The sequence below is a fragment of the Chiloscyllium plagiosum genome, chromosome 18, assembly GCF_004010195.1.
Source record: "Chiloscyllium plagiosum isolate BGI_BamShark_2017 chromosome 18, ASM401019v2, whole genome shotgun sequence".
Classification (NCBI taxonomy): domain Eukaryota; kingdom Metazoa; phylum Chordata; class Chondrichthyes; order Orectolobiformes; family Hemiscylliidae; genus Chiloscyllium; species Chiloscyllium plagiosum.
In genome coordinates, this window is record NC_057727.1 from 12,920,134 (window position 1) to 12,935,724 (window position 15,591).

The 15,591-nt window shown below is 39.7% G+C and overlaps 1 protein-coding gene across 1 annotated transcript in view; it reads right to left on the minus strand.

Moving 5' to 3' along the window:
* Positions 1 to 15,571, minus strand: part of LOC122558857 (RNA-binding protein 5-like) — a 38,837-nt gene extending 23,266 nt beyond the window's left edge. The window contains exons 1-12 of the mRNA XM_043707709.1: positions 14,373 to 15,571; positions 12,658 to 12,738; positions 9,485 to 9,545; positions 8,914 to 8,976; positions 7,089 to 7,249; positions 5,113 to 5,210; positions 3,362 to 3,449; positions 2,846 to 2,926; positions 2,370 to 2,460; positions 1,499 to 1,572; positions 1,117 to 1,177; positions 936 to 1,027 (exon numbers count right to left, since the gene is read on the minus strand). Of these exons, the coding sequence (XP_043563644.1) occupies positions 936 to 1,027; positions 1,117 to 1,177; positions 1,499 to 1,572; positions 2,370 to 2,460; positions 2,846 to 2,926; positions 3,362 to 3,449; positions 5,113 to 5,210; positions 7,089 to 7,249; positions 8,914 to 8,976; positions 9,485 to 9,545; positions 12,658 to 12,738; positions 14,373 to 14,459 (1,038 nt within the window). The 5' untranslated portion in view covers positions 14,460 to 15,571. The remainder of the gene's footprint in view (positions 1 to 935; positions 1,028 to 1,116; positions 1,178 to 1,498; positions 1,573 to 2,369; positions 2,461 to 2,845; positions 2,927 to 3,361; positions 3,450 to 5,112; positions 5,211 to 7,088; positions 7,250 to 8,913; positions 8,977 to 9,484; positions 9,546 to 12,657; positions 12,739 to 14,372) is intronic.
* Positions 15,572 to 15,591: the final 20 nt, after the last annotated feature.

Below are 15,591 nucleotides of genomic sequence, written 5' to 3' on the forward strand. Positions count from 1 at the left end.
GTCCACTACACCTCCAATTTTGGTGTCATCTGCAAACTTACTAACTGTACCTCTTATGCTCACATCCAAATCATTTATGTTAATGACAAAAAGTAGAGGACCCGGCACCCATCCTTGTGGCACTCCACTGGTCACAGGCCTCCAGTCTGAAAAACAACCCTCCACCACCACCCTGTCTTCTACCTTTGAGCCAGTTCTGTATTCAAATGGCTAGTTCTCCCTTTATTCCATGAGATCTATCCTTGCTAATCAGTCTCCCATGAGGAACCTTGTCAAATGCCTGATTGAAGTCACATCTTCTGCTCTGCCCTAATCAAATTTCTTTGTTACTTCTTCAAAAAACTCAATCAAGTTTGTCCTTAATGTATTGGTAAAAACCCTTTGGATTCTTCTTAACTCTATTTGCCAAAGCTATCTCATGCCCCCTTTTTGCCCTACTGATTTCAGTTTGAAGGTTTCAGATGACAAGTGCATATTGGGACAAAAGAGAAAAGAGCTCAATGGTGAAGCTACAGAAGTTACATTGGGTGATGTTAAAAACTTTATTTGTGAATGAGGAAAATTTCCTGACATGACCTTTTTAGCTGTTTAAGTATTGCTGACTTAAGGACTATGGTAACAAAATCTTGTTTTATCATTGTTTTTGAGGTCAAAACAAACAGGTTACGAGATCCTAAAATTTGCAGACCATAAAGAATAGAAAGCTTTAAGTCATCTTAATAAAACAGTCAATTCATTAGAGGAAGAACAAAAATATTTAAGCATTTCAACAACCAGGATGACACATTCACTAATTTAGTTTAAACATTTGATTGAGCCAATTAAGCAGTCAATGATGCTGGTGGCTCTACACATCCGAGCCTCAGTCATTGACAAAATGCTGATTTCAATGCATCAGAACAGTTTTTACATTTTTACTGCTTACACATATATACCTGGGAATTTGGGTCATAGTAGAATCCAGTCTGTGCATCATAGTAAAATCCAGATGATTCATCATATTGGTAAGTTGATACATCTGGTACAGCTGGAACAGAAACAAAGCAACCTAGTTGAAAAGTAATTCAATAAACCGCCAAAGTATTTAGCAAAAACCAATCTGGGCAAAGTACTCACGATAGCTTGAATCCTTGGACTCTGTGGTAACATCAGATGGAGTGGTGTCTGTAGTTTGTGTCTATTTTAAAGGTATTAAGAAAATTCCAGTCAATACTGATAATACTGCATACAATATGAATAGTTAGCACGATATCCAAATTTCCCTAGTCTCAACCATTCACTCAGGCATAAAGAGCAAGTGCAGAACATCTGGCTAAGACAAGCTTGGGGTAGGGGAAAATGAGACCACATACACTAGAAATTATCTGGATAGTCCAAATGAGATCAGCAAATCACTTTGGGACTGACTAAGTGAACTGAAGAATCTTTTTGTATGATCTGATGTGCAGTAGCTTCAAAAAGCCATAACGCAGGAGAATACTGAACATTTCCAACATACCTCAGATTGATTCTGTGACTGATAGGACTGACCATCTTGGGAAACGGTTGCAGATTTAGCAACCATAGGAGGAGCTGTTTAAGAAAAAAAGGGAAATATATTGAGGAATAAGGTGGTAAGTGTTGTCAAAATTCGTCAATGTAATTATGTAGGTCAAAGAAATGCTGCAATCATTATTCTACACAATCCGATATATTTTAGTAACCCAATTACATGATGCAGGTTTGTTCCCTAACCATTCCATAATAAGTGTCAAACTCACTCTAATGAGGCAAAGTTTATCCATTTGCTCAGTCAGCAAACAAGTTTGCATTTATGATTACAGAAGCAAGCTGTCTGTAAACAGAGTCAGTTACTGCGTTGGTGAGAAACAACATTCCACTGTAAAAGAGAAAGCGAGCGTTGCGTGTGTGCAAAAGACACAAAGTACTAACAGAATTAACAAACGTTAGAATGAAGATAACCTAAAAATATTATGTATGGATGCAGAAGATGGGAAAAAAAATGTGGAACAAAGAATAAAGTACAATACTGACAAAGAGAGAACAGAGGAATTGTAAACTTGAAAAAATGCTCCACAGGCCAAACAGCAACTATTTCACTGTGACAAGGTGGGGCGGCACAGATGTCCTGTAAACCAAATGGTAAGCCTCAAATCTGTACCAATACCAAAACAATCTGTTGCCCAGTTTCAGCATGGAGCAATATTAAATGCATTTCAGGCAATTTCTCACAAGAAACAAAGGGAAGTAGACAGCCAAAGTTGCTCCATGTTGATCTGATACATCCAAAGGTTCCCTGGCTGTAGGCTTGCAGCAAACACATAAGTACAAAGCTCAAGAAACATTCCACACATAGGGAAGACACCCACCTGAAATTACTGCAGGTGTTTGGTATACTGCCAATCCTTGTTGGGTGGAATCTGCAGAGCCACTTTGTCCATAATCTTGTGAATATGCCATCTAAAGCAGATACAAAAACAAAACTTTCACTTTGACTGGACATTACTGATTTCACCCAGGTTTATTCTTATTGTATTGGTACAAGTTACTCAGTTGTTTGTTTCCACTGTGATGCTCTATACCCAGTACCAGGGTGCACACAGGGAAAGTGAAAAATCTTGCCACCCAAAATTTCTGTGCATCAAATGTGAAGCATTTTGAAAACCAGGGGTGTACATGTATAAATACAGCATCAAAATAGTGATATATTTTACTTTCAAAGAGCCATACTTTTATTTATTTGAGCATGGATAGTATCCACTATTCAAGCCATACATAAATTTCACACAAGTTACAATACTCTAGAACTAGACACTTCAACATATCCTTTTTCACTTCAACATACTTGATCGTATTGATTGTAGCCATCCTGTCCAGGTTGAAAGTAGCTATAGTCAATGTTGCCATCTTCCGATCCTTGTCCCACCTGCAACAATTAAAAATCGTTGGCTAACAAACTCAAATTACACTCCCAACCACCAGGCAGTGGCTACATAAGAAAGATGAGAAATGATCGGGTTCGGCTGAAATAAATCACTGGATATCAATAATCTAGCAGTATCCAGTATCGATCAGATGTAGAGAACAGCACAGCCAAGAGAACACAAGGACACTGTGTGCTTTGGTAATCTTCTTTCTGCTCAGAACTCAGGAGAACGGTAAAAAAAACTGGAAAAAAATCCAGTGGTCTTTACAGGACATAGGAACATTTTACAACATAATGCAATATGTAATTATAATAATCAAACCAAGGAGGCAGATTTAAATGTGGTTAAGTAGATCAAAGCCGCTGTTGGCACATTATTGAGCAAAACAAGAGAGTAGACTGCACACCGTAGAGGAAAACCACAAAAATTGTTACCTGGCTTGACGACCACTGGGCTGCCGCAATAGCTGTGATCGCAACAGTTGACGAACTGATCTTATTACCATCAGAAAGGATATGGTCCCTAAGATAAACAGTTAATTGTGGATTGATGAGGACTTCAGAATCAGTTCAGAATCAATTAATTTATATTTAACTTCGAAAGATGGAAAAGCCCATAGAAGATCACCAGTTAATTTTCAGTCCTTTTGACTGCTGCAGAAATCAGAAGAATGGGACAGCATCAAAGGAGGAACAACATTATTAAAATTATGGGTGGATGTGAGAAGAGGTATAGATAGCAACTATGCAGATGACTCCAAAATTGGAAGTACAGTGGACAGTGAAGAAGGTTACCTCAGATTACAATGGGATCTTGATCAGATGGGCCAATGGGCTGAGGAGTGGCAGATGGAGTTTAATTTAGATAAATGTGAGGTGCCGCATTTTGGGAAAGCAAATCTTAGCAGGACTCATACACTTAATGGTATGGTCCTAGGGAGCATTGCTGAAAAAAAGAGCCCTTGGAGTGCAGTTTATATCTCCTCGAAAGTAGAGTCGCAGGTAGATAGGATAGTGAAGGCAGCATTTGGTATGCTTTCCTTTATTGGTCAGAATATTGAGGACAAGAATTGGGAGGTCATATTGTGCCTGCACAGGACATTGGTTCGGCCACTTTTGGAATATTGTGTGCAATTCTGGTCTCCTTCCTATCGGAAAGATGTTGTGAAACTTGAAAGGGTTCAGAAAAGATTTACAAGGATGTTGCCACGGTTGGAGAATTTGAGCTATAGGGAGAAGCTGAATATGCTGGGCCTGTTTTCCCTGCAGCCTTGTAAAGATTATAAAACCATGAAGGGCATGGATAGGGTGTTTGGGGGGTGGGGGTGGGGGAGGGAATGGAAGAGAGGGGGTGTTGCAGTGAATCCAGAGTGGGGAAAGACAAAACGGACCTAAGAGGCAACTTTTTCGCACAAAAGATGGTACATATATGGAATGAGCTGCCAGAGGAAGTGGCGGGGGGTAGTCCAATTGCAAAGACATCTGGATGGGTATATGAATATGAAGGGTTTGGAGGGATATGAGCCAAGTGTTGGCAGGTGGGACTAGATTGGGCTGGGATATCTGGTTGGCATGGACAAGTTGGACCAGTCTGTGGAGATTTCCACTGGTAGCCACTCTACTTTGGGCTTGATTGATCCATTTTAAATTTGGTACATGTTATGTAGTGTACATAGGAAGATTCACTATTCAATTATGGACCCAAGGGCACAGCCTCTGAGTAAAGGGAAGATCTTTTAGAACGGAGACAAGGAGAAACTTCTTCAGTCAAAGTGTGGCAAATCTGTGGAATCACTGCCACAGAAGGCAGTGGAGGCCAGGTCACTGACTACATTTAAGATGGAGATAGATCGGTTCTTGATTGTCAAGGGGATCAAGTGCTACGAGGAGAAAATTGAAGTACGGGGTGAGAAACTAATCAGCCATGATCAAATGGCAGAGCAGACTCGATGGGCTGAATGGCCTAATTCTGCTCATGTGTCTTATGGTGTTATTTAGAGTAAAGGTAAAACAGAAACAATTGTTCGTGTAACCTTCATGCAATAAGTCAGTTCACAGTCACATGGTTGAAAAGTTTCAAGAAGTCCCGGCAGCCAATGAACTGAAAAATGATACTTAGATGTTTTAAAGCCCATCACAATCGTCTAGCCAAACTTAAAAGATGTTCACACTTGAAGACAACCTACTTCTTTAAAGATTTGGCAAAATCAACATTAATGGTCCGACCATCAATGTTTAATGGGGGCTGTAGAGCAAGCAGTATCTGAATGAGATGAGAAGCTTCCTGTAAAAGAGAAAAGATGCACTTTTAAATAATGCATACTATAGCAGCTTTTTACAACACTGAGGCTCATCATTGGAAATTGTACAGATTCTCAATAGAAAACATTTTGGAGTACTGTACACAGTTCTGGTTTCCCTGCTATTGGGAGATTACTACTAAATTGGAGAGGATTCAGAAGAGATTTAAGGATGTTCCTGGGACTGGAGAGTTTGAGTTATAAGGAGAGCTTGTGACTTGATCACGGGAGCATCGGAAGTTGAGGGGTGATGTTACAGAAGTTTATAAAATAATGAGTGGTACAGTTAAGAGTTGATGGCAATTGTCTTTTCCACTAAGATGGGGAATTTCAAAACTAGAGTGCATATTTTTAAGGTGAGAGGAGAGACATTTAAAAAAAGACATAAGAAGCAAATTCTTTACACAGAGGGTGATGAGAGTTTGGAATGAACTTCCTGAGGAAGTGGTGGATGTGAGTACAATTACAATGTTCAAAAGACATTTAAATGGATACATTGGTTGAAAAGGCTTGGAGGGATGTGGGCGAGGAGTAATCAGGTGGGACTAGTTTAGTTTGGGATTATGTTCAACATGGACCAGTTAGGCTGAAGAGTCTGTTTCTGTGCTGCATGACTATTAAGGGCAGAGTCAAGGTGAATAACAATAGTCTTTTCCCTAGTGTAAGGAGTTCAAAAATTAGTTGGCATATTTTTAAGACGCTAGGAGAAAGATTTAAAAAGGGACCCAAGGGGCAACTGTTTCATGCACAGGCTGGTTCATATGCAGAATAAACTGCCAGAGGAAATGGTAGATGCACTCAAAGTTACAACATTTAAAAAACACATTTGGACAGTTATATGAATAGGGAAGGTTTGAAGGTTTAGAAGGATATGAACCAAACTCAAGACAAGTTTAGTTTGGGAAGCTTGGTCAGCATGGATAAAGTGGACCAAAGGGATTGTTTCTGTGCTGTTTAACTTAGTGAATGACATCAAAGCCAAATTAATCATGTAGTGATCCTTATTCAGTACACCCAAGCAGCATAGGGAGGTGATTAACTCACATAACCTTCCAACTCACTAATAGCATTGATCATATTCATTGTTTTCTAAGGCAAGACTAAGTAGACAATAAATTAATGTAAAATTGCAGTACTTTATCAGTCTATTACAAAAGACTGATTCAAATCAAGCATGGTGTCTGCAAACTTGGCCCCAAATCCTTTCAGAAGCCGCGCACGCTCTAAACCTCAGCAGAAATGGGTATTGGAGATTAGTCAAGATTAGAGTGATGCTAGAAAAGCACAGCAGGTTACACATGCATCGGAGCAGGGAAAAAAAAGATCGACGTTTCGGGCAAAAGTCCTTCATCAGGCATGAACGATGAAGGGCTTTTGCCCGAAATGTCGATTTTTCCTGCTCCTCAGACGCTGTCTGACCTGCTGTGCTTTTCCAGCACCAGTCTAATCTTGACTGTCCAAAACTTGTCTAAACATTACTCAGAGAGATTTCTTGGTGGAAGCGAGACCGTATTTATTGATCAAAGTCATGAACGATCAGGAATGCCTCAGGACGTGCTAGCTCATACTCAAAAATTTATTCAAGTATTACAAATCGAAGCACAACACTAACTGAAGTATGAAGCTCGATGACGGATTGCATAATTCCATGATAAAACACTTCAAACCAAAGAAACATTCAGATCAGCCATTATCTCACTGGATGGTGGAGCAGACTAGAGGCGCCAAATGGCTTACTTCTGCTCCCATGTCTTATGGTCAAAGAGCTGACATTTTTGTGTCAATATCTCAGTCAAAATTACTCCATGGATCCATGATGCTATTAAACATCATATAAAAAAGGGAAAACAAAAAAAACTTACAAAAGATGAATCCAGCTGAACAAAGGCAAATCCCCTGTTTAATTGGGTCTGCTTGTCCTTGATCAACCTGACATTTGCAGCAGACAGCACAGCATACGGAGCCAATGCACTCAGGATAGATTCCATTGGTGTGTGTGGACCTATGTTTCTTAAAATAATGGCTGTTGAAAATAGAAATTAGAATTGATTTAAATTAGAATACAATACCAAGTTTTAAATGCAAGATTAATATGGCTTCAGTATTGTTCAACACCTATAAATTAAATCTAAATTTGTTTTTTTTTCTAAAAAAACAATATTGGAAAATAACTAAACTCACAAAGGGCTCTAAACATTATGAAAGACGTGATGGCAGCTAGTTAAGAATATGTCCAGAGACCAAAGCTTCCCACACTTGACACTGACATTGAGAGTCAGAATAGGGCTTGTGAAGAACAAAAATGTAAGCTAGTGCAATAAAGGAAGGATATTTTGTTGAGGCTGGAGAGAAGTTACAAGGTTAATATAGTTACAAGTAGTTCCAATACTGAACTGGGATTTCCAACACACAGAAGCACACCAGGTGCTAAAGGAGAATACATCACACCCTACCATAACACATCTTAGCACAAGCAAACAAAAGGAAACGACGGATACAGTTAAAGCTCACACTTTGAAAGACCAAGCACTCAAATGTGCATGGTTTACGTGTTATGCTCTTTGAATTTGTTCCGAATCATGACTTGCATTTGATTTCCTGAACAGCTGCCAGTTTACGAACAAATTAATTTTGAAAAGCACTCAGTGCCTAGTGCAACATTTCTACCTTGCTTTCAACCACAGTAACCTACATTAGGAAAATGTACAAAATTATTTTTTTGAATTGGTCTTGAGACAACAGCTTCATCCACAGATCCAATTGACTCCCATGTTTTTGACTAAGGTTGACGTTAGTTTTCATAGTTAAAATTGCAAAATTTCAATTTCTATTAACCTGTCAGCAGTCCTGCTGTGAATAAACCAAATATTACACAGAATAGTAAATATGAAGACGAGAGTCTGAAGTCAAATACAATGCAATATGCAAACTCAACAATTATAAGGGGAAATTAGATTAGATTACTTACAGTGTGGAAACAGGCCCTTCGGCCCAACAAGTCCACGCCGCCCCGCCGAAGCGCAACCCATCCGTAACACTATGGGCAATTTACCGTGGCTAATTCACCTGACCTGCAAATCTTTGGACTGTGGGAGGAAACCGGAGCACCCGGAGGAAACCCACGCAGACACGGGGAGAACGTGCAAACTCCACACAGTCAGTCACCTGAGGCGGGAATTGAACCCGGGTCTCTGGCGCTGTGAGGCAGCAATGCTAAACAATGTGCCACCGTGCCACCCACTTCAAAAGATTTCAAAAGATTTGTTCATGGATGTTGACCGTGCCAGATCAAACCACAATTTGTTGCCTTAGTGATCAGAGGGCACTTGAGGTTATTGCTGGGGGCCTGGATGGCAGATTTCTTTCCATAAAGAATATCAGTGAAAAGGATGACAATTAACAACAGTCACATGGTCGCCATATGGCTATTTTGATATTCACAATTTTGTCTTGAATTCAGATTTCACCGTTTGCCATGGTGGGATTTGAAGCCATTTCACTAGAACATTAGCCTGGGGCTCTTGGTTACTCTTCCAGTTAAAACACTTTTTCAAATCAAGGTTGGACCAGACACCAAATCAGATCACATTTGGTGCAGCTCAGTAAAAACAAACCTTCAAAAACCCACCACTAAGTAAAAATACAAAGGAACTGGATTTTTTTTTCTCAGAACTCCGAAGAACTTACTGTCATTTGCATAGTCAGACATAAATGGTTCACCCTGCACACGACCTTGCTCCTCTTCAGTTTCTGGAAGAAATTGAGAAATGCAATTCAGTATATTTTTCCTAATTTATGTACTGAGACGACCAAGAATGCAAGAGCCAACTGAAAATGTTAAACCATTTGAATGCTGAAGTATCCTTTCATGCACAGCAAGTGAAATTCAGTCATATTATGAACAAGATTAAATGAACTACAATCTCAAACAATTTTACTAATACATTAAACTGTGAATAGAAAAAGAAAGTGTGTGGATGGCCAGAGAATCTTGCAGCATTTATCAAATCCTGCAATTTAGGCCTCGATAATTTGTTATTTTCTCTGAGCAAGATCATGGCTTGCACACCTAATTACCAACAATCATCAAATTTGCTTCACATCCATCAAGAATGCGAAAGGATCCCCACCTTCTACAGCCGAGATGGAAAGTGTAAAACAAATCATGCCTTCGTAACATAGTGGTTGGGTGACACAGCAAGCTTCTGGGCTATACTATCACCATACAGGAGTGCAGAAGTTGCTCAACATTACTTACCAGGTTTCTGAGCATCACATTTAAAACATCTCTCTCGTCGTTTGAAGTTAGTCACCCCACACTACAGAGAAATAAAGTAGTATTTAAAGCACTGGAAATTACAGCATACATTAACTGACATTGAACTTATTTTCTTTGCACTCTGTGGTTTCAAAGACCACAAGAGAATGGCACCTAAATTTGAATTTTGGACAGTTGGATGCATTTTTACAAATCGCCACAGTCCCACCAAGCCATAAGGCTGCTCATTACGACAGATGGTGGTTTAATGTAGGGGTCACCATAAGTCAGGTGAAGTTGAGAAGCACAGTCCTTCATGCTAACCTCAACCAATGTGGGAACTAAACTAACTCTGCTTGCAAACCAGCCATCCAGTAAACAAAGGTAACCAACCCCCAATTTGTTTAACAGGTTAAAATACAACTTTTTAGTTTGTGACCTGGATTTGCAGCTGCCAGAAAAAGTCTATTTTCATGCACAAAACAGTAGGGATTGCTAAGTTCAGACTGAAATCATTCAAGCCATTGCCTGAAGCAGTACACGATCAAGAACAAGTAGCATTCAAATTGGAATTAATGCTTCTTGCTAAGGCACTGCACATGACATAATGTACCATTATATTCAACCCTGAATTCATCTAGGCATTGGTGTGGTATATGGAAAGTGCCACATTTCAAATATCAATAATCCTCAATCTCAAACACAAGGTTCACCACAACTCAATGTCAAGTGTGATGCAATTTTAGTCAACTTTTCAAGAGTCACAGACAACAGTATTCATCTTCCACCAATCCTAAAATAGGTTAAGTCTTGCAACTCTCCTAATTAACAGTCTAGTCCTCAGAGAATAGAGTAAACAGTTCATTGCCACAGGGAAAATCATGAGAAGGTATAAACAAGTAGCCTAGGCAAGACAAAAATCCCCCTAAATGTTGATTCTTTGTAAAATGGGTTATTTTACATCTCAACTAAACCAGTTGATGAGGCACATCCCAAATTCAAGGAAACAATCTTATACAAGTAATAAAAGCAAATTACTGCGGATGCTGGAATCCCGCATGGGTCCTAGCTATGCCTGCCTTTTCATGGGATATGTGGAACATTTCTTGTTCCAGGCCTACCCAGGTCCCTCCCACAACTGCTTTATTGGTATATCGATGACTATTTCGGTGCGGCTTCATACACTCATCCTGACCTGGAAAAATTCATAAACTTCGCTTCCAGTTTCCATCTCTCCATCACCTTCACCTGGTCCATCTCCAACACTTGCCTTCCTTTCCTTGACCTTTGTCTCCATTTCCAGCAATAGTCCATCCACTAATATCCATTACAAGCCCACTGACTCCTACAGCTCTTCTCACCCGACGTCCTGTAAGGGCTCTATCCCTTTCTCTCAGCTGCTTCGCCTCCGCCGCATTTGTTCCAATGAGGCCACTTTCCAAAGTGGTGCTCTTACTATGTGCTCCTTCTCCAACCGTGGCTTCCCACCTACAGTTGTTGACAGGGTTCTCGACAGTATGTGGTCCACCTCCCACGCTAAGACCCTCACCCCCTCCTTCCCCTCCGAGAACAAGGATAGGGTCCCTCTTGTTCTCACCTTTCACCCCACCAGCCTTCACGTGCAAAAAATAATCCTCCGCCATTTTCGCCAACTCCAACACGACGCCACCACTAAACATATCTTCCCTTCCCTCCCAGTGTCTGCATTCCACAGAGATTGTTCCCTCCGGGACAACCTAGTCCACTCCTCCAACACACCTAACACCTCTCCCATCACACACGGCACCTTCCCATGCAATCGCAGAAGGTGCAACACCTTTACCTCTTCCAAGCTCACCATCCAAGGCCCCAGACACTCATTTCAGATTAAGCAGCGTTTCACTTGTACCTCTTTCAATTTGGTCTATTGCATTCATTGCTTCCAATGTGTTCGCCCCTATATTGGAGAGACAAACGCCGACTGGGTGATCACTTTGCTGAGCACCTTTGGTCTGTACGCAATCAGGTCCCGGACCTTCCCGTGGCTTGCCACTTCAACACAATCCTGCTCCCATGTCCACATGCCTGTCCTTGGCCTGCTGCAATGTTCCAGTGAAGCTCAACGCAAACTAGAGGAACAGCATCTCATTTTCCGACTAGGCAAGTTACAGCCTGCCGGTCTCAACATTGAATTCAACAACTTCAGATAATTTTATTTTATTTATCTTTTTTTCACTGTTCTGTACCTCTTATTTCTTGATTGTCTCTCTTTCCCTCGCACCCCACTCTCTCGTCACCTTTTTCCTCTCCTCTTCTCCCTTTGCTACCCTTTTCCTCTGTTTTCCATTTTGCCTCTGCTTCACCCATCCCCCACATTTTGTCAGATAGCACTGGCTTCAGCCTTGGTCATTCACAGCTCCTAATCTCTCTATGCACTATTATCAACTCTTTATTGCTACCTTTGCTTCTGGAGCCATGACTCACCTTCTCTCAGCCCAGTATAAATACCTCCCTATTTCTCCCCTTTTTAAAAGCTTTGACAAAGGGTCAGTTAGACTCGAAACATCAGCTTTTTTCTCTCCTTATAGATGCTGCCAGACATGCTGAGATTTTCCAGCATTTTCTCTTTTGGAATCTTATACAAGTATCCATCAGCTATTCATAAATGACAAAAGCCTAAGGATAAATCAGAAACAGTAGATCAACTGACATCTCTCAAATTGTTCAACTATTCCATGAAATCACCGTCAATCTGTACCAAGTCCACTTTCATGCCCTAGGTTCATATCCAACCAAAAATCTGACTTCAAAGTTTACTGTCACAGCAAAAGCCTTTACAGAGAATTCCAATTTTTAAAACTACCTTTTGTGCAAAAAAAAGTGCTTCCAGATTTACTTTCTGGTTGCGCTAAATTCCACTTTTCTTGAGTTTCCCCAAAGAGAACAGTTTCTTCACTGGACCCTTTTAACATCTTGGCCTAATTTCTGCTCCTATGTTTTACGGCCTAAATCTGTACAATTAATCTATAGCCATGAGGCATTTCAACTGAAAACACAGTATCCTTCCAATTTTAAATGAGAAATTTGCCCCCAAAATCCAAACCCAATTATGCAAAACAACATTGAAAGATTAACAAAAGAGAAAAAAAAAAGCTAAAAAAGATTGGCTAAAGCGTGGTTTCTATTTTTTCTACCTTGTTGCAACTCCAGTCTTCAAAAGGCTTTGTGCTGTAGTGCATCGAAACGGACTTTCCAAGAATGGTGAGGGTACGCTGCTGAAAACAAAATAATCAAGTCAGAACCCACCAAATGGAGCAAATATTTGTCAATACAGATAACAGCGGCTCCAAACAAAGGATGAAAACTACTCTCAAATACATCTTTAAAAGGTCTCCTGGATGCAGACGATCTAGTCACCTAGGTAACCAAGTCATGATTTAACTGCAAAGATGAGAGTGGGTCTCAACTCTTGGAAGATGTAGGATACACGATATTTCTTCTACCAAGATGTAAAATCTAAGCAGATCGGGTTTAACTGGCAAACAGTTGATTCTTCTTTGCTATATGAAACATTACTTGGTGTCTTTTGCTTGCCTCATTTATAGTCTTCCCGCTTAATCTGCAAAGTGAGCTTTATCCTGAGATTATATCTCAGAAAATATCTTGATGTTGGGGTTAACAGTCTCACAACAGTGAGCATGTCCACGTACTGCAATGTATTACAGTTTTCCTCCAAAGGAATAAGTTTTCAATATCCACAGTTTGTCACGAGAAAATCAAGGATGTGAACATTTCCACAAGAACCTTCAGCTTCTCATTACAAGATGTCACTTGACAAAGATACTGTATCTGCAAATAAATTGCCAACTACAGTGCACCTTTCAAGTCAAGTGATAAACTATAAAATCTACAGCGCAAATACAAGACATCAGTGTATGCATAAAGCTCCATTTGAGTTGCAGCCAACAATTCTTCACCACATTCACTCAACTGATGGGTAAAGTGACTAACACCCTAGCTAATAAAATCTAAGTTGAGGTTCTCTAAGACACCTTAGACAACTATTAAATTGCATGTTTGGGATTTGTGCAACAGACATGTCTCAGTGGAATTTGTAAGTAACTTCATAAATGTCAAGAATTTACATGGTACACTAACATCTAGCAATAATTACCTAAGTATCACCCCTTAAAATCAACAATTGCAATGAGCAACAGGAATTGAGATTTTGGCTCTGACCTTCCTACTTCTGTTTGAGATAGAATTCTGACAGGAATGTGACTAGAAGTCACACCTGAGAATTAGACCAGCTAAGTCAGCACAGACTAACACTTACTGGATACTGCAGTGGAAGCTACACGTTACCTCTTTCTTTGCTAAAGGACATGAGCAAAGACCCATAGAAATCAGGCACGCTATGTCTGCCAAAAACATTTTTTTCATACGTAAAAGGATCACTCCATAATACATCAAATGGAACTAAAATAAGAGCAAACTACTCAATGTTGGAGATCTGAAATAAAAATAAACTGCTTGAAAACTCAGGTCTGACAGCATCTCTCAGCAGTCAGACCAGCTGCCAAACCAGCTGTTTTTCCAGCACATTAAATGGTGGAGCATTGAATTTCAGGTATTTACTTGGGAAGGTGCCACATGACACTGACCATTAAAGTGAGCACCAATTCATCACTTTTTTTTTTGCAAGCAGTTATCAGGTTCATGGCCACAAAAGCAAATAAAAATACAAACACCCATATAATAACTTGTGTTTGTTTTACAGATGTAATTGTGAAGTACTGTTTTTTGAGGGAAAGGACAGGATAATATTTGGTCCCTCTGGATCTTTTCTGCAGCGGGAAACACTTGATCCTTCCCCCCTTCAATAAATCTAGACTTGTGATGAAGCAACCTGGTTGGCTTCCATCCATCTTGTTGCGTCCTGCAAGTGATTAAACTCCACGAAGGCGAAACCACGGCTTTGACCTAGAGACAGCATTCAGATATAGACGGGATTGTGTTAGTCAGCGTGTTTAAAGCAGCCATTCATTCTGTCGCCACGTGTTATGTACAAATGTCTATTTGTGTGGCACGATAGAGGCCTTATTGTTTTTTTTTAAAAATCATGGGAGGGAACAGAATTTGAACTCATTTTCAAAATGCATTTAATTTTATACAGTCTTTGAAGCAGTTGTAACACAAGTATCAGTATCACCTATCACCTTCCCCATTTACAGTAGACGTGCTGCAATTGTTTATTATTGCCAAAAAAACCTGGCAGTCCTAGCATCAGTTATAACCTACCTGGATTAAAATATTTGGACCTGCTGAGCTTTTCCAGTAATTTGTGTTTTAGTTTCCAATACCACATTGTTCCCAATTATACTGCTTAAAACAAAAGGGCACACAGCACATTGCACCATTCCATGCTTGAAAGCACCACCATTGGGGAATATGCAACAGTAGTTAGGGCAGCTAACTCCCACCAGTTATATGCATTTGAATCCAAAGTCATGGTCCCAGCATCTCAATATTGGGAGATCTCCACTAGTAATTAGTCTATGCTTCATCAGAAAATTAACTCTCCTGCACAAAATACATAAAGTCAAACAGATCTAGTATTGGATCTGTTAGATCATCTGATGGAGAAATTTTGCATGACTGATTACATTATTGGAGTAAAATCCTGACAATGTTTAATTTTAGCAAAATGGTAGCTTGCTTTTAGTAACAGTGAAGAATATGTGCACTTATTCTACATAGAATTTCTAAGTCAGGAATGATATTAGCATTTTAAGTCATTTTCTTTCAAACTGCCCCAGAAACAAAAATACAGAAAAGCACCAATACACCAGAAGTAACAAACTTGTTTATTTTAAATAGTCTAAAAGCAAGATATTTTATGTAGTGTTTTTCCTAATATTCCTTCCTTAACTGGATCATAGAAATTCAGTCTGGTCACAAAGATTGATCAAGTTCCATTTTTGTTATTTATGAAATTGCATGACAGTTCTGGTCCAACCAGATCATTTCATATTTATGTTCTAAAATTAAGGCAGAATACAACATTACAAACCCACAATTATTAAAAAGTGATGTGTTATGTAGCAACATGTAGTATTGAGGAATAT